This window comes from Megalops cyprinoides, chromosome 1, assembly GCF_013368585.1.
Source record: "Megalops cyprinoides isolate fMegCyp1 chromosome 1, fMegCyp1.pri, whole genome shotgun sequence".
Classification (NCBI taxonomy): domain Eukaryota; kingdom Metazoa; phylum Chordata; class Actinopteri; order Elopiformes; family Megalopidae; genus Megalops; species Megalops cyprinoides.
Window position 1 is genome coordinate 68712863 of NC_050583.1, and position 26280 is coordinate 68739142.

Consider the following 26280-nt stretch of genomic DNA (forward strand, 5'->3'; position numbering starts at 1 on the left):
TGCCACGATAATGAACATCACTCGTGTTACTGAGAGACGCTGACTACTACGATACAGAATTTAAGAAAATGCACTCAACAGTTACCTTCTGTTTAGGTTATTATCTAGGTCGAAAATATTCTCAACTATACTCATACAATACCTAGGTTGAAATGCTGATTTCATCATTGTGTATTGTATTATCACCACTGCGCTGATGGCCGGCGATTAAGAATGCGTGTCATCTCTGTATTTGCACCCCAAGAAACGATTGGAGGCCATGGTAAAGTTCCCTAAATTTACAAATATTAACATAGCATGTTGATGCAGATTTTAATTTTTGCTGGATTTTATTTAAAATATTAATTGTGAATGTGAGCAATTGTGATCCTGTCATTTTATTTTTCAAGCAAATGTATTAATATTGGAGAAAAGCATTTTCCAGTTTTTAAGCATAATTCAGTCAGTGCTTGTATGCTTTATTTTATATTTCATATTTAATCTCTTTAGTTCATCTGTATCAAATGTATTAATGTAAATATAGGGCACTCTATGTCATGTCAATAAAAATGTCACTTTCTGGTGCTTTCCCTGACTAATGATGTCATGCATCATGTGACAGTGTAACTTTGTATGGTGCTGGTTGTAGCAACTATATTTAAGCAATTAATGTACAGTTCAATTACATTTATTACATACAGTGCTTTAACTACACTTAGGGTGTCCACATTTTAATGACATTTCAGTTCAAAGGTTTGCTCAATGTTCTTGAATTCAAAGAACAGGTGTAATCTGTTCTTTTTGTAGGATGTGAGTTACGTTCTTCTGGTCCAAAGCCACAGCACTGAGTTGGTCACCATAAAACTATAAACAGTGATATATACAAGATATGTCACTGACACTGCAGTTGTAGACTTCCCTCATTTTTACTGAATGTTATGACGCAAAACTATAAAACTGTTTTGTTCCATTTACAGGGGGTGTTTTTGGTAGTTCTAAAATTTAGAATAAATTTAAAATTGGTCATGTCACCCTTACATACGTGTTCTCACACAAGAACTATTTGCATAATAAAGGAACATATATGATCTGTAATCCAAGGCAGATGAACTCAAATAAAAGACAGACAGCCTTTTAAATGATATACACAATAAAATATGAATATCCCTATACACTAAACACAATTGCTGTTGGTCATATCAGTGTCTTCCTCACTACACTTAAAAAAGCTTGTAGCCTTTTAGATTGAGATTCTAATATAAATGTTTTGGGGAATAACCTTAGACAAAATAGTTGACATCATAATGGTCCTTTACCCCCCAAAAAAATTACAAATAAAAGACCGGTTACATCAGTTATGGAAAAAAAAATCTTTACTATATAACACAAAACATAAGAGCAACTTCCAGAAAGAGTGATTACGTACAACCTATGATGTAATCACACTGCCATCATGTCAACTTTGGAAAAGAAATGTGTATACACTGGACCATTTAATTTTGCTCAAAGAATACGCAATTAATTTCTACACTCTTTCCAAATCCAAAATCCAAAAGATTTTTCCAGAAACATCTTACACTTCAGCTGGATTTCACTGGTGTAAAAAATAAAAATTCCAAATTTGCAAAAAGGATTAAATGTCCCTTGTGATCAGATACATGTAAAATATTTTGTAGAATCCATCGCTGGCAGGTCACTTTTTCTTGCCCTTGGTGGGCTTGGCCAGGAGGGCAGATGGGATCTCGTCCTTGGACAGGCCTCTGACAGAGAAAAGCCTGGCAGCCCGCTCCTGCAATGTGCCCCCACACTTCATCCCCAGTCCCACCAGCTCCATCTTCAGTCTCTCTAAGCCCAGCGCCTCCAGCTCCGCAGCACTGGAAACCGCCTGCAGATCCAGAGGACTGTCATCCTGCAATGGGACAAACATCTCATAAACTACTACAGAATAATCTATCAAGACTTTTGATTCCATACTGTCAAAAGTATACCATACTGTCAAAACCTTCTGAACAGAACCCAGACTCAGTTAATGTTAAGGGACATGTGTGCGGTTCAGTGGTAACATAATGGGACTCTTGTATTTTGCAGGTCTCACATAATTGTCAGAAATAAAACCGGACCATACAGGCGTGAACCACGTAGTGTTGAGATGGATTAACAAATACAGTGGGCCACCTATGAAATTCAAGCACTTACTGCAGGTTGTGTAGCAGCCACCTCTTGCTGAGAGGTTTCCTCAGGGCTCCTGTCTGAAGGGGTGCTCTGCTGTGTATGGAACCCTTCACTTGAACCTGGAGCTGCTGCCTCTTCCTGCGCCACAGCTGCTGACTCTGCCTCCCTCTCAACAGCTGCCTCAACCTCTTGAGCCACAACTGCAGCCTCCCCCTCGGCCTCCTCCTTGTGTGGTTCTCCTGGACTGCTCTGTGGAGAGCTGGACCCAGTGCTGGCACCGGAGCTGTTTGTGCTGGGGATCCCTGTGGCCTCTGCAGCACGCTGAGGCACACAGCTCTGAGCGGCTGAGCTTCTCGTTGGGTGGGCAGCTGAGGAGGAGGTGGCGGAGGCCTCCCCATCGCTGGCGTCACTGTCGTCCTCAGAGCTCGAGATTCCATTGATCACATCCAGCCTGAAGAGGCAAATCAAGCTCAGTGCTCTCTGTCAACTTCAATGGGACTCTGCTACAGAAGCATCAATGTCCCAGACCAATATGCCATCTAAGATACATTGTTTCTGCAGTTGTGAAACTGTAAGACCAAAGATAACTGAAAAGCAGAAGACCTTTCCTTTTCTATGGGCTCTGAAGCACTTGTGTCCAGGACATAAATGTCATGAAGCATGTTCTTAACGACTGAAGTCTCACAACTGTCTACCAGGCTACTTATGAAATGGAGGGTATGGAGAGCTATTCCACAAAATCTTACTTACCAATCACATTTCCTTTTCCCAGACTCCACTTCATATGGAGAGGACCTTTTCCTTGTAGCCCCTGCAACTCCACTAGATGATGCCTGCATACCTTTGACAAAATAACACACAGGTACTCACACTTGCATTCCATTTCATCATGACAATGTGGAATGATCCCTATTATCAAGCATTCTCTACCCTGGCTCTTGGAGGCACACTTTATACATTGTTTTTATCTACAGATGGTTTTAATGGGGTTGATTTAAGGTTAATTGAGCACTGACCAATATTTAACATATCATCAGTTAATCACATTTTAGTACTTTGCATAGAGAATGCAATACAAAAGTGAAAAGATCCACAGGATTTCTACAATACATTTTTGCTCATATCAGTCCCTTAAATTTGGTTTAAATTTTAACTTGCAACACCCTTGTTACTTGAACATCCTTCCAGCATTGTTTGCAAAGACTTTACTCAGGATGACTTGATCAGCCTAAAGCTTATTTACACAATCCATTTACATAAATGGATCTGAGGCGGTTCAGGTTCAGTACTTTTCCCAAGCAATGGCCTGTCTGGGAATCATATCGGCTACCTTTGGTTTAGGAGCCCCACTCCCTACAACAACACCCCAACGCTACCCCTGAGAAGTGATGTCAAATCCAAAGTGGGATTCAAGCTCATTCAAACCTGACTCTGCTCAAATAAAAACACTATATGCCCCAACGACAAAGGGTTCAGAAACTCTGTGCAAAGTCAACAAAACATGAACAAAGCTTTCTGCTGCACATTCTAAATGTCCAATCCCAAACACCTGAGGTCCGAGGCTTTGAGAGACCCTACAGCGGTACCTCTTTTGATGGACTCCTCCAGGCGCTCTGACATCTCGTGGCACTGTTTCTCATACTCGGGATCACTGAAGTAGTGCTTGGGCTCGGCCAGCTTGCGCTGTAGCCGCTCCATGCGCCGCTGCTCCTTCTCTGCCTCGCGGTCCGCCTGCTTCTTCAGCCACTCCGCCATCCTGTACACGGTTAGGCAGACATGCGCATGGTAATGGGCGGCAGTGTAGCATAGTGGTTAAGGAGCAGGACTCGTAACCGAAAGGTTGCCGGTTCGATCCCCGCTGGAACACTGCTGCTGTACCCTTGGGCAAGGTAACCCCCTGGTGCCTCAGTAAATATCCAGCTGTATAAATGGATAACATTGTAAAGAACTGTAACCTATGTACGTCGCTTTGGATAAAAGCGTCTGCTGAATGAATAAATGTAAATGTAAATGTAACTTGGCCACCGCTAAACACCCACCATGCACTCTTTGAATTCTATCCTTTAAACAGTTTAAGTGACTATCCTGCATTTCCCACAAGTATTAGACATCAAAAGTTAAGACATAACAGTATAGCGGTCTATGAAGACATTTCATTTTAAGCTTAACTAATTTTTTACACGTATTCTTGGATAAATACACTACTTTGTTGTCATTTGACAGCCAAAGGTAAACACAGCGATAAAGCACAGCAGGAGCAAGTCAGTTCCTAGCAATTCTACAGCAGAGAATTTTAAAATTTCTTCTGGTTTTCCAGCTCAAAAAACATTTGCTCAGAAAAAGAAAACCATTAAAAAAGAGACTAGCTACAGGAAAAGTTGCCCGCTGCATTATTTCATTAAGAAATTAGATAGCTAAAAAAGTTGAAAAGAGACAGAAGCTCTGAAATGGATACCAGCACAGCAGCTCAGTTAAAAGCGAGAAATGTGTCTTTATCAGTCTGTATGAGGTGCTGGGTTACTACAAGTTGCTAGGTCAAGAAATAATGTAGCAAGTTCATTTCACAAGGCACTGGTAAGACGGCTGCTTACTCTTTCTCGTGGTTCACATCTCTGAGCCGCCTTCCACTCAGGTCCCTGCATGCCTCACGATTAGTGGTCTTCTCAATCTGAGCTCCGAGAGCTCGTAGCATGGATCCAAAACCTGTCGGGGAAAAAAAAAAATACTGACTATATGCTTCTGGGGAAAACAACCATGCTCACACGTCAGCTCTAGTAAATTTACATTCATGCATTTGGCAGACGCTTTGTAAGTGACTTACAAGTGAGGTAGAGTACAACATAAGCAAAAAACCAAAAGGAGCCAAAAATATTTGAAGCACTGCATGACCAGGTTTCTGTGGTTGGCTAGGCAAGGTACAAACTAGCGGGTAAAGCTTAAGAGTGCGTTCAACTATTAGATTACTTTTTTATTTTACAGACAGTTTTGAGCCACAAGACGTTGCTTTGGGGGGGGCAGTATTTCAGGTGCTCCGGTGAGAGCAGAAGAGCTGTGTCTTCAGGTGTTTCTTCAAGACAGAGAGGGATTCAGCAGAACAGATGAAGTGTTGAAGTTCATTCCACCATCGGGGGACAACAGCGGAGAAAGTTCTGGATAGTTCAGTAGCAGAGCGTGGCAGTGGGGAGGGAACATAGGGTTGCAGCAGTGAGTTCAGGTAGGTAGGTGCAGTTTTGTTGGCTGCCCTGTACGTGAGCATCAAGGCCTTGAACATGATGCGGGCAGCTACAGGGAGCCAGTGAAGCGAGACCAAGAGAGGTCTAACGTTGGCTACACCTAGTTAGTGACTAACATGGATTTCTGATATAATAAGCAGTCCCTTACATATTGGAGGTCCTTCTAGTATGAGGTCCCACCATAACGGGCAGTAATAATCGTGTTTTAGTCTTCAGCAACTATTGCTACAGTTAGATAACGTTACCTCCTTTCCCTCCACAGAGCCGGGGCTCCATCCGGTACCACACTCCCTCTTGCAGTCTCTCATTGTTCCCCAACAGCCGTCCGTTGTTCTTCACGTAAAACTCCGTAGTAGGAATTCCCTGAAGCAACAGTGGTTACATACATTATACGTGGTAATATATATGACTTGTTTGCAAATACGATGACGTTGGGTAGCTAACTAAAACACAAATGCTTAGCTAACGTTAAATCGACGTTAAATTAACGTAACGCCGTTTGTTTACAAAATATGGCTAACGTTAGTTCACTAGCTAGCAAGTTTTACCGAGGAGACTCACCCGTTCCTGAGAGAGGACATGTGCCAAATCCCCAACCGAGGCGCCTGAGGAGAGGCACACATGACAAAGTCGAAACGAAAGATCGGTTACAAGGACTTCCATGTTTTACGCGTCTTCACTGTTTTTCTTGGTTTTTGAGCGGCCAGTCAAGCTAGCGTGCTCACTAACGTTAGTTAACTTTAGCAATCGACAAAGATGTGTCGCTGTGATTCTTCCTGTATCGGATAGCAAAGATTCTGTTAACGTTTTCAACCAAAATGTTCTGTAGATCTCGAGTTCTAGAGAGACAGCAGGCAACTATATAAATACCGTCTACAAACAGCTGCCATTCGCCATCTTGTTTTATGTAGTTGTAGTCTGTCGTTAATTTACGTCAGTTGTTCCGTATGCTGGACAAAAATTTCATTGCCGCCATCTACCGATCTGGAGTTCACTCAAGGAGGGTCGCGTTCGTGGGGGAAGCGCAAACAAGATTCAACGATACACTTCATAGAGTTAATGACCAGTATATTAAAAATTCCATTTTGTAATCAGAATGGTGTCGTCCTATGTTAATTTGTTAGGAATAATAACTTGTGTTCCTGAAAAAAATTTAGTCTCTCAACCGGATATTGAGAGCTAAATTATTTAGAATTTCAGCCCAACCTTTATGTACAAAACCAGTCTTATGGACAAATTTCACAGCCACCAAACTGTCCTTGAACTGTGCAGAACTGGACTGAATGTTGAGGTGTGAGGACGAGCACAACCCACAAGGAACTAAGAGTGTAGACTGTAGACACGCATGTATGGTAATGTGATTCTATAACGCGTACAAGAGTTATAGTTTTCAAATAAATAAATAAACAACAGCATCTATCAGGAGATAAATAGTCAACGATGTACAGTATAACTATGAACAACAACAAACATCAACTGAAAAATTGGATTGATGTGTTGGTGTGTCCATTTGGCTTTGAAAGTGGACTTTCCAGAACTGGAAAGGTAAAGGTAATCTCTTAGGCCTTCAAAGTTTGCTCTGCCTCTCTGATGATGCTGATATACTTGTACAGTGTTGTATATTGAAGGAGGGTAAGGTGTATTGACTGATAATGAAGATATGGCTGTTCAGTAAAATACATCTACTTAACCATAATAGTGGTTCATTCTGTGGACCCTTCCAAAATACATTTGAATGCAGATTCTAGCTGTCTGTCTGATATTTTCCCTTTGTAAAAAGAAGCAGAGAAAATGGAATGGAAATGGAAAGGCTACTTATTTTGTGTCAGGTAAGATACCATTCCCTTCTTTATATCTTCTTGAACAGTGATTGTATAAAATGGATGGACCTTTTTCAGTCTTAAAATTCACTGTACTAAAAAAATTGTGAACACATTCAAATATGGTGTTGAGAAAAGTAATCTTAAAAGTATGAGTGATACACCAATTGATAGATATCATGCGTAGCGAGCAACCAGGTTGGATTGTGATTTATGTGACAAAGGGATTCCAGGTACATTTTAAGCACATGGTTTGGGACTGTCAAGAGGTCAAGTCATTTTGGAAAGATGTAACTGTTACACTGTCTGGTTTATTAGAAATTCATATTCCCTTACAACCGACTCTGTTGTTGCTTAATGATGACTTGCAGATAAAGTTTACTGAAAAACAGCGTAAAGTCTGGCTTGCAAGTTTAACAGCAGCGAAGAAACTGATTGTGCAGAGGTGGTTACCCCCACACAAACTACCAATTAGAAAATGGTTGTTATACTTTCAAGATGTTATTATGATGGAACTTTCTACTGCTAGAATTCATAATGCTAAACTTTCAACAATAGAATTGTGGGAATGAAGTGCACTGAGAGTCAAGGCTTTGCTGGCAAGTAATATGAGATGAGACACATGCTTTGTCATCAAGACATTTGATTTTTTATTATTATTTTTATTTACTGTTTCTTTTGTACTAATGTAAGGGTCCATTGTGTGATTGATATCTGAGGTGGGGGGGGGGGTGGATGGGAGGGGTGGGAGGGTATTGATTGTAACACTGTCATGTTATTCTGCTATGACGTTGTAACATCTATGTTTTGTTAATAAAAACATTGTATTCAAAAAAAAGTATGAGTGATATGAATGTTAGCGAAAACTTTCTCTCTCGCAGTCACTGTTTGATCAGCACTTCTAGTGTGACAACTGGTATTTCAGCTAATGTGTTCAACATGGCTTATTATTTTGTGTGAATGTGAACATATATTCATAAGTGAATGTAGTATAAGAGTCAGATTTGCCATTTCGGGAAAACTGATTTTTATTACACTTCTTCGATCCTAAACAATGTTGAGCATTTCTGTATCAGCCTGTTAGTGTTTACAATAAAAGTCAAGCAAAACAGAATCCTACTTCCTAAAATACAAGGCACCTTTTAGATGTTTAGATATATATTGTTTCTATATTTCACTAAAGATATATTGTCTAAAAACCTCTCAAAGCAAAACTAAAAGAAAACATGTTTGGTAGATTCAGCCAGGTCAGGTCTCCAAGACAAGCTTTCTGTTTCCCCATTGCCCTGTGCCCTGATCAGAATTACAGGTCAATGCTTGCGGTCATCAGGTCTTATAGCAGACACACATTCAGCCACTAGAGGGAGACAAAAGAAAAGTTACTCACATAAATTTAACAAAATCACGTGTACAGAGCCTATGATATACACTTTATTATGTTTTTCAGATTTTAGATTTATGTTTAACTGATTTTGGATTTCTTGGTTTTAGTTTTTAAGGTTTTTTGTTTATTCTGCTGTATTTACATACATTGCCAGACATAGACCGAAACATGCAGGAAAAACCTGACAAAGACCAACATTTTGAAATGATTTTAAGCACTACTTTTTTCACAAAATTTATATAATGCGACAACGAAGGAGCATTGTTGCATAAACTGAGATATGGAAAAATAAACATGTACATAAACAATGTTTACTGTAAACTCCTTTGCAAATGGTGAAATACATGAATTATGAATTTGTATCTCACAGGATTTAAGCTGAAATTTATATCAATTTATCGATTTATTTTTACATTTTAAATACAGTGACATAAATACTGTGCTATTATGTAATGTCAATAAAATCAAAACTATTTGGTAATGATCAGAGATGTCTTATTCTGTTTTAAGTCTGGTTTTCACAATTTTGATTGCTTTCCCTACAATGCAGATTCCACAGTGCCCTACAACAAGTGGAAACACCAGGTACTAAAAGTGGTGCGTTTACTGATGGTAATGTTCAATTTTTTTATACCAGGTATATCTGGAGCCTGTGTAATCATCACAAATGAATGCTGATTGTTGCTGTACTTACCTCCAGAAAATTCAGCTCCACTTCTCCAGAATTACCCTTGTCCAAAGTTTTGAATGTTTCTGTTAGGATACCGAAAGAAGACTCAAGATATTTCAGTTCACAAACCTACAGACTCTCTACCAGATGGTTAAAAATATATTGATTTTCATTATATACTCATTACTGGATGTTTGACAATTCCACACATTCACTTATGCAACCTCTTTCATGTAACATTGATGAGTTCTTCAGTAGCCCCTCTGATATCCAGTGTGCCACAGTAATATGCAACGAGTAGGGCTGAGCTGTTGATGATTACTTACTGAACATGGATTCCAGGCGGACCAGGCAGCCCACAAAGTTGTCAAAGTCGATAGTGAGGTCAGACTCGCTGTAGCGGGCCACCAGGATCTGGTGCAGAGGGTTGTTCAGGGAGAATCCTGAGGTACACCACAGGAGGTGTGCAGAGTTACAAAAGTGCCCATGACACTGATTCAAAATCCAACTGGAGTGCCACAGAGCAGGCTTGTTGAGGATTTTACCTTTTCCATGACATCTAGACTTTAGTTTCAATTTAAAAAGGAATCCTATCATGACCATGGGAGGTAAACACAAGGTGAAAGGTCAGTGAACTGCAAGGCATTGTGGGAAAGGCCTTAACTCTCCTCCTCCCTGTTATGGTTGATTTTCAAATTAATTTTTAAGTAAATGTTTAAAGTTATTATGTAATGGGTTCTTATGGTCTAGCGTCAGTTTATATACAACTGAAGCAGTGCATTTAGTTTGATGAGATCAGTACACGTCTTACCCGCCTGCTCCACTGCCATGCGCATCTCTGTGGAACTCATTGTACCTGATTTGTCCGTGTCCCTTTCTCGGTAGATATTCTGCCAGACAGGGAAGATCATATCAGAAAGTCAAACCTGACAACAAGAACTGTTGACTGGTGTTTACAGCCAGCATTTGGTCTGCTTATTGCTTAAAGAACCCTCTCTAATAAAGGTTTTGGCTAGGGTTGTTAACATGTAAACATACTTTCATGTTAACATTGTAGGAATGTCAGTGCAACATTGCAAGAGCATTGTTCTATGCATTCAACACAATGACTCCTCAATGAAACCTATGACATTGCGTAAGGTCCATATTAGAGTAAATGTTAAGGGTTGACAGCATTAGTGAAAAATACTCTAGAACAGTATTATTCACATAAAACAAGGATAACTGTACTCAAAGGGTGTACGTTAGACTAGGTAATACAGCAAGGTTCAGACCAGGTAGCTTTCAATTTTGGTCCACAGGATCTTGAACTCTACCAGCCCGAGTTTGCCACTTCCATCTTTCTGTTGGGAACAGTTAAGGGCAGTGTGACAAGAATGTGGCTAGAGAACCATTCCCTGCAATGTAAACTCCTTCTGATTAAAGGTGGAAATCAATTTAGAATTATTGATTCAAGCAATATTAGTAGTATGTGACTTTAATATATAGTCATACCCCTAAAATGCTATAAAATGCATATTAGATTTTTTTTCTGCTTCTTTACTGAAAAAAAATTATACTTCACCCCCTAATAGCACTGCTCAGAGGAAAGTCATATTGTTCATAAAAATGGAACAAAACGTACATTTTTCCTTTTCTATATAGTCAGAGGTATAGATAAATATGGTGGGAAATTAGTTATCTGAATAATTTTAAGTGTAAATACAGAAATACATACAGTACATCAGAAAGGTAAAAACTCATTCTTTGTGAGTTGGTACAAATGTTGTCGCCTTTGTCAGCCATGCATTTCTAGCATTAAAGTTCCAGATTTGTTGTCAATAACATGCTCTGCTTGACCTTCTGTTTTGTCAGTTCACAAAAACAAAAGGAATCTGTAACCAGCAGGAGCATGACATGAGAGAGAAGACAAGAAAAGAACAGCCAGCCAACTTTACATCCCCCTCAGAAAGGATACATCCAGAAGATTGACCATGTTGCGGCAGGTTTCTAGACTAAATCCATCCGTTTTGATTTCCTTGCCTGTGAAAAGAAACATACTCCTTCCTTGTTAGGAATCCACCTTAGCAAATCAAAACATTTTAGTAGGAAATGACAGTGAAAAAGAGTCATTAAAGTGAGTGATTTTCTATTTTAAGTCATATGTTTACATCTACCACACCTGACCAGACTTTGTGAATTGGCTTTTCTGCTGTGCTATCTGCTGTCTAGTACTGAGCCATGCACTCCTTGCACGTGACTGACTCAATATCGTAAACACAAAAGTTGTTGCAAAGCTGAAGCACTGCAAGGGGGCAATGAATGCATCGTCTACTTTGAGGAACAGGAAAATCTAGATGACAGACATAGAAATCTAATGACGTACGCTTAGTTACCACTCTGTTCAGGATCTTTCTTAGCTCAAAAGCTGAAATTTCACTGTCCTATAGAGCAAGAGAGCACAAGGTTTACGAAATTATACATTGCCAGTTATAAAACATCAGCATTTTGCTTAAATACTTCCACATTAACTTCAGTTTCAACTAGCTTTTCTCAAAACATTTGTAAATGAAAAAATTGACATTGATTTTGACAAAAATGAACTTATGAAAAAAAAAAATCTTGAGATTTTGACAGGTAAAATTGAACTTCATAACTGTTTATTGTCTCAAAATTTTGCCTCAGCTGGTGTGATTGTAAGGAGGCCACACAAATGCTCATTTCTTGAAAAAATGCTTAAGTGAACAACCCAGTGTGTGAACTTGTAACACCCTAATACATTTCACATTTCCTCTGAACAAAAATCAGACTTTCAGAATCCAATTTTTTTTTCGATCTGCCCATGACAAATACTTACTTGCCCTGCCAATTGCCCAAAGAGATTCCTGAACTTGTCATCAATGTCATCTTCGTCTATTTCAACCTGTGACCACAGAGAAGCCAGTATACTCACTTATCTCAGGATATTGATTTTTTAAGAGCAGAGAGCAGAAAAAGTTGTATTAGGTTATGCAGAGAAATATTTTTAACATATACTTTTTATCTGACAAATCAGACTCAAAAAAGAACTTCAAGCCAAGTGTTTGAAGAAGCCTTCAAATAAACCAACAGTGGCACGCTATCACGTGCAATGGAGGCTTTGGATAAATGTGGCTTTACCTCTTCAACCTTTGACTCAATGGGGTCATCCAGCTCTCTGAAAGTACAGAAGAAAATAATGCAAAAAGTGATGAATCAGCAAGTTCTATAGATCAACAAGTTTTAATTTGTATGTGTATAATGTTGTGGCCTTGTTCATTGTTCAATAGAAATGCTTCAGTGAGGTAGGATGATGCTCATCCATATATTTGAGAAATAAAATGTCTTTTAAAAATGTCAAAGTAAATCTGGTTCTGAAGAACTTCTGATAATGCCAAAAGATCAATGCAGTCTGAGGAGTTTTCCGTGATTATACTATAAACGTTCACACCTTTAATGTTTGATACTCTGCACACAAAAAGTCATACATATATATAAATTTTCTTCAAGCATACTGTCAGAAAGAAACAATTAAAACAATCACTGAGGCTTTCTCTGTATATTCATACTATTCTATCAAGGTTCTCATTCACTACAAAACATCAAATGGACTTGAAAGATTGAAGAGAAGTAGAACAACATTGGTTGCTCCCTTTCACGAAGCATTGATTCTCATTGCTTACACTTCATCCACAAACATCACAGCAGCATGGAAGAAGTAGCACTGCTCTCTAAACAAAATTATGCATGTGGTTGAGTAACTTGTGTTGACGGGGAACATACTGGAACTCTGCCTGTTTCTCTGAAAAGACGCGCACACAGAAGTCCCCATTCTTGTCTGGCTCGAAGGTGGAAGGCAAGATTAGGTACTCCCCTGGTGGTAGGCAGAAGCGGTTGCACACCTCCCGCAGGTTAATGAAGGTCTCAGACCGGGCCTTGGAGGCGTGGCGCAGGAAGAAGTCACGGTTCAAGTGAACGTTCCTCTGGCCTGAATACTGAAGGTGGGGCATGCAGTAACGGGGAAGGGCAATACACAAGTTAGGGTTGTACAGCCGCAGATACAGAGAACATCAACTAGAGACATTAGAACTGGATAAAGCTGGAAGAAGTCTTGAGAGCACTTTCATTTTACAGTTGCTGTGGCATGAACACACACATCTGACTGTTAGACTTGGTACCATAGCAGGCTCAAGAGCTTATCTTGAATTTTTTAAATGTACCCTTGTTTGAAGGTGTGGCCATGATTGAGCACATGTAGTACAGTATGACTGAACAGCATGTGAAAAATTTGTGACAGCTTGCCCTGGAGACATAAACTCCTTTTCATGGGAAAAAATGTCTTATTATATTATACAAACACAGCACTCCCAAGGATTCTTTACCCCACCCAATCACAGTGCCTCTTGTCGATGCTGTTTCACCATACATGTGATGGAGGTGTCAGAAAGTGCGCAGGACAAAATGACACATGAAAAGCTCCATCGGTGTTCACTGATCAGAAATCAATGGGTTTGGAGTCAATAGGGAACCAAGGTTCACTCTGAAATGCAACTTGATTACCTATATGTATTCTGGATCCTTCAAAAATATAAGCTGATTTGGTTTCAATCAACTAACCTCTGTCAGTACTTGAAAATTATACTAAACTTGACGCACAGGTCTGTGACTCATAACAGTAAAAACTGGAAGTAAACAACAACCTCACATGGTATGAACTTCAATGTGCCCCTAGGATACACCACCATTGGACACATACCTCATCAGGAACCTGCAAAAGGCAAACAGACAAGGACAAAAAGTTGTGTTTACGTGGGTACTGTGCACCCAACAGTCATCAGTACTTCATACTAACATATTCCTGGGTGGGTATTTCTGAAAGTACAACACAGGGCAGTAGCAAAGCTGTGAACATAGCAGCCCCCCTATCATGTACTATTTACGAGGGCTCTATTGTCTCTAATGCTACTAGGCCTGTGATTTCCAAGGGCGGAGGGTTAATGGTTACGGGCCACCTGCTCCTATACCAAAGCGGCAGCCTTCATCCCATCTCACCTCGTATATGGCAAAGCCGATGGTGTGCATGTCTTCTCCGATCTTCCTCATCTTGCGTCGGTTCTTCTGGATCAGGCCCACCACAAAGCTGCAGCCTGCCTCGTCATCATTCGGGTCATCATCCTCCTCCTCCAGCTTGATCACAAACTGGGGGTTTGTCCAGAATGTGTCTGTGCAAGAAGAGAAACAAGGACAGCATGAGAGTCAGGCTGTTAGGGTATGTTGTTAGATGTTGTTACGATATCATTGACTGTGACAAGGTTGAGACATAACCAGGCCAGTTCCAAAAGAGTGAAATGTCCATTTGGCAGACATATCATCACATACCTATAAATACAACAGGAAAATACTTTGGGTGAAAACAGGTAATATTGAACTGATTATCTGGTTGACAAACATTGCATCTGATCAGCTGCACATTGATATGACTTAATGTTGACTCAACTGGGTACCCTCTTCCCTTACCTGCGTTAGCTACAGATGTATGAACATGATAGGTGATTTATTTCAATGATCCTTCACTCAAATGCATGTAGTTTTGTTGCCCCTTAACCCCGCTTACCAGAGATAAGATAATTAGCAAGTATGCACCCCCCCCCCACCACCACCACCACCCATTTGCACTGTTTTTCACTGGCTTCAAGTCAATGCAACAAGGGTCAAAGTTGTCTTCTCATCTATGGTGGGATCAGCAAAAAGTGATTGCTTGAACTGATGACCTCACACCGGCGGCGGGGGCTCGTACTTGGATAGTTCCTACACCCCCCTGCTGTGGAGCCCATCCGCCAGCTTCCGTTAAACTTGGACAGGGCCCACTTCTTCACACTGTCATCGGAAAGTGCGTCAGGTGTGAGGTTGCAGATCTCCAGCCGGGAGTAGTGCCGCAGGAAGTCAGAGAATGACATCCTGAGAGACCCAAAGGGAGCAGATTTCAAAAGCCACAAAAGACAAGCAGCATTTAACCTAAAAGCATCAGTGAAGTATCAGTGCTGTCCTTGTCAATATCTGGTCAAAGCATGTAAAGCTGTGAGAAGTTAACCATACCACCAAAAGTAAAAAAGTTCAAAAAGTTGGCTCACTAAGAGTACAAATGCAAGTATGTGGCTTGTTGACATTGATCTGAAAGTGTAGTTCAGTTTGCCTAAAATGATTAATCAGTAAAAATTTGACTATCCAGCTAGGTATGTAGCTGAGGCCATACTGTGCTGTCAGTACTGTCAATAATGATGACACTAGTGAACCTGTTGCCAACTTGAAGCTGGTACTTCAGCCTCACCTCCAGAAATTGAAAGTTGAACATTTTCAAAATGTACATTTTACTCTATGGAAAATAGGTGATGAATGTGTTGAATTAGCACATTTACTGTGAATTAGCTCCAGGTCGGTCATGTTGTCCTTAAAACAAGTCTTCATATTCTGTTTGTCTTTGGGTAGGATCATTGTGAGGATGTGTGAGTGAACAAGTTCAGTGGACAGTGGAAAAACAACATGGCTTCCTGGGTCTGTGACTCAGTTCTTGGCTATTGATGCTGGGCCTGGTCCTATTTGGCCAAATGGAAGAGCAGCTACTTGGAGATGTAGCAGGTGGTGACCACTGGAAAGGGGACCGGTCTTACCAGAACTCTCCATCCTCAGATCGGTTGCTTAGCCTCCCTCTGTCCTCATCACTGATTTGACGCCACTGCATGGACCTGCAGGAGCAAATGGAAGGTGTCAGCCTCTGTTCACTGTGTTCCATCACCCTACAATGCCGGTATTATTACCATCTCTGTTTTTTATTTTAAATCTTTTGTGAACATATAATTAGGCCTATAAGATGACAGCAAGTAGTATTTAATACACATTCTCTGCGGTAGAGCTCTATGTCACAGAACAGAATGCAGCTGGACACACCCTTGCTAGAGGTGACAGGAGCACACCAAATAAAAATGGCCCCATGACAACCAGTTTCTCCATAACAATAGGTTTCAAAAGAGTCTTACTGGGCGTGGCATCCTGTCATGATGGTTAAACTAAATGCTTTAGAATTACTGTACTATGCGTAGGTGTGGGCTGGGCATTGTAGTATATTGAGCAAATGACAAACCCATCTCAACTGTCGTATCTGTACGTCAAAAGCCAAAATTTCATAAATTTCATAATGCTAAGAAATCTAGCAGCACAAGTTGGTAATAAAGTGAATTTGCTTCTTGACAGCAACACAATAAAAAAAAAATTCACTGACTCACATAAAAGCTCTGAATACAAAACCAGTCCATGTCTGAGGGAACCAATACAAACAGTAGGGTATGGGCACATGTAAGACTCTGTGGTAGGCAGGGGGTGTACCCATCACTCCAAGGCCCGGTCCACTCCACCTGGCCCCAGGGGTTCCTGATGCGGATCAGCTTCTCCCTGCTCCCGCGATAGTCCACCTGCCACAGGTCAGTGACGCACAAATCCCATCACTGCCTTTGCCACAAATCCCATCACTGCCTTTGCCACAAATCCCATCACTGCCTTTGCCACAAATCCCATCACTGCCTTTGCACCTGCTGTTTTCAGGCTGCACTCCCGTTCACTCGTGGTGGTGGGTGCAGGGAGCTTGCTCTCAGAGTCCACTCACCTCCTCCGCGGCTGTCACGGAATACGCGTGCCCCTTCACCAGCTTCTGTGACGTGATTGCCTCTGAGTCAGCTGAGCTTGTGATCTGCAAACAGGATGGGAAATAGTTTGTGTTAGCGTGGCTTAGCGTAGCATAGCTTTTTAACCGATGCAGACGCTGCCCATACCATGCCACTTAGTGGACGTCCCCAATACTTCAATTCAGCAAATTCACTACTTCTACTACTTGAGGATTAAATTCCCTTTTGACGCCCATGAGAACCCAGTCAAAAGATTCTGACTGAGGTTGCATCAGGAGCATTGGCAGGCCAGGTGCTGTGGCAATGGGCAGGAGGGAAAGAGAGCATGCAAACGTACATCTATGGAGCAGCCCAGGAGTGAGCCGCGGCGCAAGGCCTTCTGGATGATCTTGAAAAGGTGGGGGCTGGGTCTCTGCAGCTCATGCACCTCCGCAATGCCGCCAGTGAAGTCCTCGAACCCCTCAGTGGTGGACCCCCCCGACAGGGCCTCATAACAGCCATTCAGCCTGCAGGGTGTAGACGTGCGTCCATCATCTGAAGACTAGATTCCTGTCCATCACCTCCCTGCTCCTGGCCTATTGCTCTAATGCAGCATGAAACCCACTTCAGCTTTTCCTTGGATGACACCTTGTGCTGTCTCAAAGGGTTTAGTTCTTTTTTGCTCAGTTTGCTAGCTTGCCTTTCATTTACCTGTGTGTAAATGTGAGTTAGAATGTTTTAAAACTCTAGGCATTTTAAAACTAAAGACATTTTTTTTTTACAATCGCTTTAAAATATAGTTTAGTGATTTAAAAAGACAACAAAACTGTTTTATCCAATCAAAGCCATGGTCTGCTGGTATCTGAAAATACGAGGACCATGTAGTGGAGATTTAGTGCTGATCAGTCCCTCCTTCTGCACAGATGGTATTTTGTTGTACTACCTTTTTGTATCTGATCCTATAAAATCAGCTGTGGTTATATCAGTGACTTGCAGAAAACATGTCTTTCACCCTTAATAACATTTTATATTGTGTCATACATTTTCAGTGCTGGGAACCATTTATCTGCTGGTTCAGCCATAGACAATAGACCATTGGCATGGTGTTTATTCTCAACTCACAGTAACCGTTGCTTTTTTCCACAAATGCTGAAATGGTCAACTACATATCAATTCTTAGTATTGTAGCTTTCCATAATTATTTAAAACATCTTTATAGTTTTCTGGGAAGAAGCCAATAGTTATTTATGAGAGAACCCCATTACTTGGCATAGGCCTTCTCCAGCAAGGCGCTCCAGAACTCTGAGCCCTCGGCTGAGTGGACAAACAGCAGCTCTCCATCTTTGGTGGGCAGCCTGTCGTCAATGACCACATCCACCCACTCACCAAACTGCCAGAACTGTGGAACACAGAGAGACTACTTGTGAGAGATGATTAATTTTATATTTCGTAGCTATGAAGTATGCCTTTTGCATCTCTATATATCATATCCAGTTTGTTACAGTCTTCTCACTTAAACTGTTTTTCATCAGACTTCATCAGACTAATGGCTACTTAAACATTTTCTATGTCAGAGATCTCTTTACAGCTTGGTAATAGCAAGGGCTCATGCTTCACCTGAAAATGGAAGATTCCAGCATAACTCTCCTCGAAGCTCTGCCCAGGTGGGACAACCCGGGCCAGAACCTGCTCATTCAGAGTCAGGGAGGCAATGGCAGCAAGGAGCCAGCAGTCACCTGGGAAATAACAGCTTCATATATTACACATATAGCCAGCACTGGTACCTCCATTACAGTCCTATTACTGTTAGTTAGGGGGTTCATCAGCTGCTGCTTGAAGACAATTTCCATGTATTTCATAATGCTGCAGTGTACTACTGCTATGCTCACTACAACACAATTTGCCAAAATTTCAGAAAGATTTTCCACCAGTTGTTCATGGTGTTTATCAAGAGTGAGTGTTTTAAGTCTTTAAAAGTCATTTTACACTTTAGTCTTTCTGCAATCTTCCAGAGTGCTTCACAGCACTCAGAAGGCGTAGAATTGGCGTAGAATGATAAGTCAGTGAACAGGAAACAGGCAAAGTATGATAATGTTTCTCTGGTCAGAAAGGAAAAGATGCACATACCAGCTGTCTCAAACACATGTTAGAAAAACAGCCCAGCCTGCAACCTTTTCTGTGATGAAATGGAGAAGAGCATTCTCAGCTGTGATACAGCTGTGTCAGAAAAATAAATTCCAATAGCCTAAATAATTTACAGGAAATTAAACACACAGCAATGATTGTTCATAAATAGGTAATTAGGAGTTAATCAAATTTGTTAAGGATGATCAGGTTGACTGCATTGACCAAATCAATCATTTTCAAGCTATTAACAGTCTTATTGCACAACAGAGACATACATCAATAAAGCCTACTAGACCTTTAAATGTATAATACTTCAACTGTCTGTTAAGACTACTTGTCTGGCAGCAATTTCGGTAATCAGAATAATTGTCACAGATCTGAGTTCAGAGACCACGGATCTCGGATCTTGAAACTCCACTGAGCTATTGTTTTGTATCCAAATCTGGACACCAAATTTATGAATACTTTGTCTGGCAAAACACCATTAAAAGAGTAGCATATATCTGAAATATAGGCATGTTTTTAAAAACCGTTACAAGCTCATGTAACTTTTGAATACCAACCCATGAAAAATCGCTTTTGTTCATACAACTTCAGTTGCTTTTGCCATTTTAAAGAAGCATCCAGCAAAAAAGCAACTACACTCACCTACAACAAAGCACACTAAGGAAATGATACAGAAAAAAATGAACAAAGGAAATAAAGAGAAATAAAATGAGAAAATTAGAGAAGAGGACAGAACAAGGCTGGACAGCAGATGATACTGTTTTGCTGAACATAAGTAGGAGATGATCCAGACAGGATTTCACAGCTAGTGCACGAGACATGTGTGGTGAGGGACATTTCATTGATCTGTGTGAGATTAACCAAAGCCCAGTGCATGTATTTGCTAAAACACAGAAAACCCTAAAAGAGTTGTAAGAGGGCAGACAGCCCATGCATCAGAAAGTGAAATTGGACAAACTAGTTTCTCATGTCACAAACTCAAGTCACAAATGGAGATGGTATGTATACACATGTCTCGTTGCACTTGTTCATACTCGTACCCTAGGCCTGCAGCCTACACGCTTTTGTCCAAGACATTTTGTATTCCCTGTTCCATCTACACCCACAGCTGCAAATGGAATTTTCCATCATCAGTAGACTTCCCCATCACACACTCTGGCTCAAGCTGATTGGCTGCAGGCTGGGGCTAGGTCAAAGTAGAGCTAAGGTATAACTGACAATGGTCTACTTGTGATATAAGGTCGGGTCTGCACTTGTTAACAGCCAAGTGACGTCCTACAATACTACATACTGCTGTCTTCCTAGTGCTGACTTCCAGATATGACAATATGCAAAAAAACATCATTTTAATGCAAATATACCTTTAACAATCTTCGATTGAAAACTGGGTCAGCTAAAACTTATTACGCACAGGAAATCATATAGCACTTTATTATGTATCAGATAAATCTGCCATTAAGCTTATTATTATTATGCTTGGCTGAAATTGTTCAGTTTTGTCCCATTTAAGCACGTGACAGTGAAAATGTTTTTATATCAAAGCCTCAGAAAGGTGTGTTAGTCTTACTGGCAGTGCAACATTAAAAAGAGCGAATGATCAGAGAACAACATTTGCTTTCAGGGCAGTTTGAGTAGTTTGGCACGCGTTTCCCTGGCTGCCTCCAAACCCGGAGAGCCTGATGCAGGAATGTCAGCTGAGTCACAGGCCTCACTTTTACCCGCACTGGCAAGCTCCCATGGGCGGGGCAGAGCCGCACCGCTGTTTGTCCTCACTTGTGCTTTCTTTCTCGGCTCCAGTCGCCTGGGTTTGTCACTGAAGCGGGCCCCACATGCCCGCCAGTACCCCTGAGAGTCTCCTGCTTTGCATAGCTTTGCATTGCATTGTCATTGTCAAATTTTCTACAGACTTGATAAGACACTGAGTATATGTTCCTGGGACTGTATAGCTCAAAAATAAACTAAGAACATTTTCTGAAATGTTAGACGGCCTGACATTCAGTTAAATTCTTTCACTTACAGGCATACAGTCTCATTTAGTAAGTTCCATTCCATCTTTATTTCTGGCAAGAGTGTACTCATGAAGCATGCCTGCTGCAACATCTGTCTGGCATTTTGTAACTTTTTCTGCATGATTTTGCACTTGGGATGATTTTTTTGAGGCTAAACTGAATGTGGCTGAACCTATTTTCCCTGGGAAGTATAACCACTACAAATCCTCACTACTGCACAGTAATCCAGTTTTGTCCCCAAGAACACTGAGCTGGTGAGATGTAAGCTGTCATTTGCAGTTGCTGTCAAACACAGGGTTTTTCACATAACTTTATCAAAATACCATTCCTCCATCCATTTAACACATCGTTTTGAGCACCAATTCTCTATAGGGCATTAAAAATGAACTGTCAAAATATATTTGAGTAAAACATCTGATGGAAGTACGTGCAACTCAAGCAGCAACCCCCAAATGAAACACCTGAAATAATTCAGTTAGTGATTTGAATCTGTAGGTTTTTGCTCTGAAACCCTCACCTTTAACTTTGAAATTATAACTGACCACACTGTTAGCCTGCATCCCCATCATCCTGTAACGGATTGTGTAAACCCACCACTTAAAACTAAGAACTATTTGCTTGAATTTAGTGGTCACAACCCATTTTTTTATTTTGATGGGGATAGAAAAATGGTATTACCAACACTAGGCAAATACACTCAAAATTACTGAAAACAGCCCAATTAGACTATGCTGGACCAGTGAAAGCATAATGCACTCAAGTGCACACGTATAAATAATCTTCACACAATCTCTCCTTCTTTTATGTTCTGCACACAACTTCTCTCGCATGAGAGAAACTCTTGTAGATAAATGTAAAAGCATGCTACTTTGGAGGAAGTTAGAAAGCCACCACTATGTCATGTATAAACACTTTTCTGGAATGTGTCCAAGGCTAATATCCTCATTGAATCCAAACAGAAAAGTACTTTCATTTCTTCTCTTGAACCTTATAGACATACAACATCAACATATTAATCTGAATATAAATAGGATTAGTAATATTCTGATTGTTTATTCAATTGATTTGTAACCTGAAGCTAATTAATGAGAAATTAAGAGGTTATTCTAACAGTACTATGATAAGGGCTGTTGTCTTTTTTTTGACTTTATGTTTATTACATCTCTAATCTTCTAAGTTCTTCCTGTTCTGGTGTTAAGATAGCTAAGTCATTCTGTCTATGAAGTCGCACTCTGCCTCAGTCTTTAACTGTATTTATCTTATTTTTCTGTATGCAGACTTTGCACTGGGCACCATATTAACTCTCCTTTACTTAATTTCCAAATCACTACAATGGTCTCGGGTGCATCTGTTTCTGGTTTTCAAGCAGCTTAAATCTGTCTCATCTGATCCTACATCTGTCTCCACCCACTCTTCAGACCCACCCAATCTCCTCCCCATTCATGGGCTGACCATATGCTGTCATATCAGCCAGCAAACTGTTTACAAATGCATTGCACAGAGGATGTATTTCTTTGGCTAAAATGCCCGAATGTGCATAGCAGCATAAGGAAAGTCTCATCATAGGCCTTTCATCCACACTAAAACAACATCAAGAATTTATGTGAGCAGGCACAGGGGAAGCCATCAAGCAATTTGTGCAGTGCCAATATTTAAGCCCTCTCCAGCTTACCCGGGTTTACTGCAATGTTACACTGAGGTGCTTGTATCGCAGGTTGACAGAATAAGCGAGCAGATTAAGCCAAGGCTGGGTACTGCAACAAGACTACTATTCAGAGAACGCTGCTAGTACAGTTTGCCTTGACTTCAGACCTCGCTTGTAAGGCTAAAAAAGCTATGAAGCGATCGACTGTCGTAAAGGTAAATGAAGAGAAACACTAATAGTTAACCTTTGCCTATGACTTTTCGAACAAAAAATATGGACATATTTTCCACCCCATAACCTGTATACCACATCAAAATCCAGTACAGTCAATCAAAAACATATTCAGAAATGTTTGCACTGAGAACTTACCAAGAGCACCCTGGCAGATATCAGTCCTGGTGGCACCGCCAACAATAAACTGGGGGCTGGAAGACAGCTCCTGACACACAAAACAGGTAGACAACATGAACCAATCCTACTATTAATGCTGAATTGGCATCAATCCCTTGCAAACAATGCAAACTTAAAGAAATTATGGCCAAAAAATAGTTCAGGTCTTAAAGTGTTTGTGCAATTTAAAGGGAAGCACAGCATGGGACAACATCTGTGTGATGAGGGGCAACTGTGTTTTCACATTGTGGGTGAAATCTCAGTCAGGTACATTTGTGTGTCAGCTGTTGTGACTAGTTAACCTGGACTTACTGCATACAAAGACAGTGGAGACAATTAAGTGGAGATCATTAATCATGAGCCAATTCTGAAGTCAATCTATGTATTCTTTAATAGACTTTGTCAAGGGAATAATGGGATTGTGGAAGGAATTCATATCGATTATGCATACAGTATCCATTACAGAGTAGCCACTAAGTGCCATTTTCTCATCATCCAGCCCTGTGTTGGCTGATCAACCTTTAGACCTCTTATCCTGTTAAATCCCAGATGTTCCGGTGTTGGCTGCTTTATGGAGTTTGATTGACCCCACTCAGCAATGACGGCTGCAGCTTTCCAGAATGAGTGCACACAATGGAACTGCCCCATCCTGCAGCATGAATCACTGCATGTTGGGGGAGGACGCTGCTTTCATGAGAGGGATGACTAACATCATACTCGCAGAGCTGGAATATTCTGTATGCCTCACATACATTAACCAATTCACCATCTCCATACTATGACTGGTCCAATAAAGAGCTTCAGTTGCAGGTTACTACATGAGAATGGTTATCAGTGTAAATTGTCATTTAAGTTTAATAGATCAAACATATACTAGTGCATTCAATAATATTGTAGAATCCTATGAGAAAGGTAAGGAGAACTGGAGCTTGAACAGCAATTCAAGTTATCTGCCACTTCACAAAAGGTTCTAGCAAGCAAGGTGGCATAAGACTGTCACATGTCCAAGCCACTGGCCAATAGCCTGCTTGGGACTGCATTAATCAAAGCAAGGGTAATCCCATGAACACAAATGCTAGAATAACTGTAACATCACTAAAACAAGATTGTTTGGTCCCTTATGCAAAAGGATTTTACTTCTTTACATTTCATGTGAACTGGGACATCAAAAAGAAAACACCCTGGGGCAAGGTGAACAAAGAGGCACACTTCCGCAATGGTATCTAGGACACAGGGCCACAGTCAAAGGAACTTAAAGTATTCAGGCTTTTGAGTAAGACATGAAGTCTTTCTCATAATAATTTGCTGGATAAACTCAACAGCTGTCTTTCGCAAAATATAACTTCGAGAAACTGAAGGATTATCTTGTCAAATTACCGATATAAAACCAGTACCATCCTTTGCAAACATGATTTTATGTTAGATTTTTGTATTTCCTCCCCCTAACCTCTACTTGTCACAATGCTGCATTGCAACCACCATGCTGAACCCGAACTTCATCACACTCATATTGACTTTTAATCTGCCATGTCTAAGAGCAATGACTTTGGATCTCCTTTTCACTATACAAGCCATCATTAATAAAATAATGCATCAAGGTGTTTACCTGTTAGGCCACTGGACTTTGGACATGATGGCTGTGTGTAAATGTAAACCATATATATGGTTATAATGGAGACTATATAGCACTTTAACACAGAGTTAAAGAAATGCACTGATTTCTTTTTCTTCTTTTTAAAATAATTCTGTTACCAATATTTGTGTCGTTGCGTTTAAGATATGGAGTACTTTAGTATTCATCTTAGAAAAAACTGGTCACCTGTCGTTTTCCCTTGTATCCCTCCAGCGTGAGCCTACATATATTTAATAAGGGTTGTGAAGTCACGCAGCGGCGCCTAAAACTTTTTAACATGTCTTCAGGTTAAGATTCTTAACATGCACTATTATACTGCTAACTGCAATGCCAACGTGGAACCACATCATTGAACCAACAATCATAAAGTAACACAGGCGTGTGTTATAGCACCGGCTAATCACAGAATTACCGTGGGTCGTTTCCAGGTGATACCTCGAACTTTATAGGAGTTGGGTCCAAGTTCGTTGAAACCCAGAGATGAAGGGATTGCTCCAAAAGTCTCATCCTGGAAAAGCTGACCACATTCTAGGCAATTCTGCCTCAATAGCTCGAAATCTTGCCCCAAGTATTTCACTGCTTGGGCGTTCGTGCCGATGCCTTCCGCCCTTGCTCTGTTACGCTGAAGCTTCGCCGCGATTCCGGACATCTTCCCTGCCACACCGCTGTACTCTGAAGCGGCGACTGTCGTTTTAGACGATTGAGGTGTGGCAGTTGTGTGCGCGAGTCATACTCTCCGCCCGTAAACCATGAACCATACCCCCACCACACCTATTCCCCTACTGTCGCTCCCTCTCACACAAGCAAAAGCAACGACTTACTGCTAAGGTTAAACAACACTGCCAGTTTCCAGTTTTCAAGTTCAAATCCTTTTCCTGCTCCTGGTGTACATCTCTGTCGCTGGAAAATGTGAAAAGACCAAATATGCCGCGAGTTTTAGAAGCTGACAACAGTTTGGAAGAACATGGCAATATGAAATTTTTAATTTCAAGACATTGGCAAGGATCTGGTTCAAAAACGATTTGCTTCTTACAAATACAGCTTTACTGTTTTTTTTCTCTCGCTCTCTCTCTCTCTCTCTCTCTCTCTGTGTGTGTGTGTGGTAGTTCTTGACTTGCACCACACTTTTTGTTTGGAAAGCACATAGTTCTGAAAACTGAACTGCATTATTGAAAATTGAGAGGAAAGGGTAAGGCTAAGGTTAAGAATGTGTAATTACATAAATGGCAAACCGAAAAATACTTTGTACATATACACGTACATTACATTAGAATTTACAAAAAATTGCAGTTTCCCACAAATTTGGCCGATGACTCAGAAGAAAAAGAAATGGAACATACACGCATAGGTTGTCCTTATAACTTTATTGTTCTGTCACATAAAATTTTATTCCCAAAATACCCCCATTACACAGTAATACAATTGTGCTTTGGTGTGTATGATGTACAGCTGGTTACTAGAATGATGAAATGAAAATTTGTGAAAACATCATATAAATCTCTGTTCTCATGAAGCAAAGATTACTGAATGAAGACTACTGTTAGTGTTGTGTTAATTGTG

General features: G+C 40.6%; 2 protein-coding genes across 2 annotated transcripts; both read right to left on the bottom strand.

The window, feature by feature from the left end:
• Window positions 1-1309: 1309 nt before the first annotated feature.
• sde2 (SDE2 telomere maintenance homolog (S. pombe)) lies at window positions 1310-6283 on the bottom strand. Its single transcript, XM_036540684.1, has 7 exons — window positions 5946-6283; window positions 5630-5747; window positions 4743-4854; window positions 3738-3907; window positions 2902-2992; window positions 2176-2602; window positions 1310-1888 (listed from the first exon to the last, which is right to left on the bottom strand). Exons 1-7 carry the CDS (start codon window positions 6045-6047, stop codon window positions 1673-1675), a joined length of 1236 nt encoding a protein of 411 aa, XP_036396577.1. The 5' UTR covers window positions 6048-6283; the 3' UTR covers window positions 1310-1672.
• A 2254-nt stretch (window positions 6284-8537) lies between these two features.
• Window positions 8538-25397, bottom strand: capn2l (calpain 2, (m/II) large subunit, like). The gene is made up of 21 exons (XM_036553690.1): window positions 25133-25397; window positions 23067-23136; window positions 18528-18646; window positions 18176-18309; window positions 17269-17437; window positions 16913-16996; window positions 16636-16721; window positions 15924-15998; window positions 15053-15213; window positions 14308-14477; window positions 14012-14023; window positions 13039-13250; window positions 12397-12433; window positions 12095-12160; window positions 11624-11681; window positions 11216-11280; window positions 10533-10601; window positions 10070-10148; window positions 9585-9701; window positions 9283-9341; window positions 8538-8561 (listed from the first exon to the last, which is right to left on the bottom strand). Exons 1-21 carry the CDS (start codon window positions 25367-25369, stop codon window positions 8538-8540), a joined length of 2103 nt encoding a protein of 700 aa, XP_036409583.1. The 5' UTR covers window positions 25370-25397.
• Between the last annotated feature and the right edge of the window lie 883 nt (window positions 25398-26280).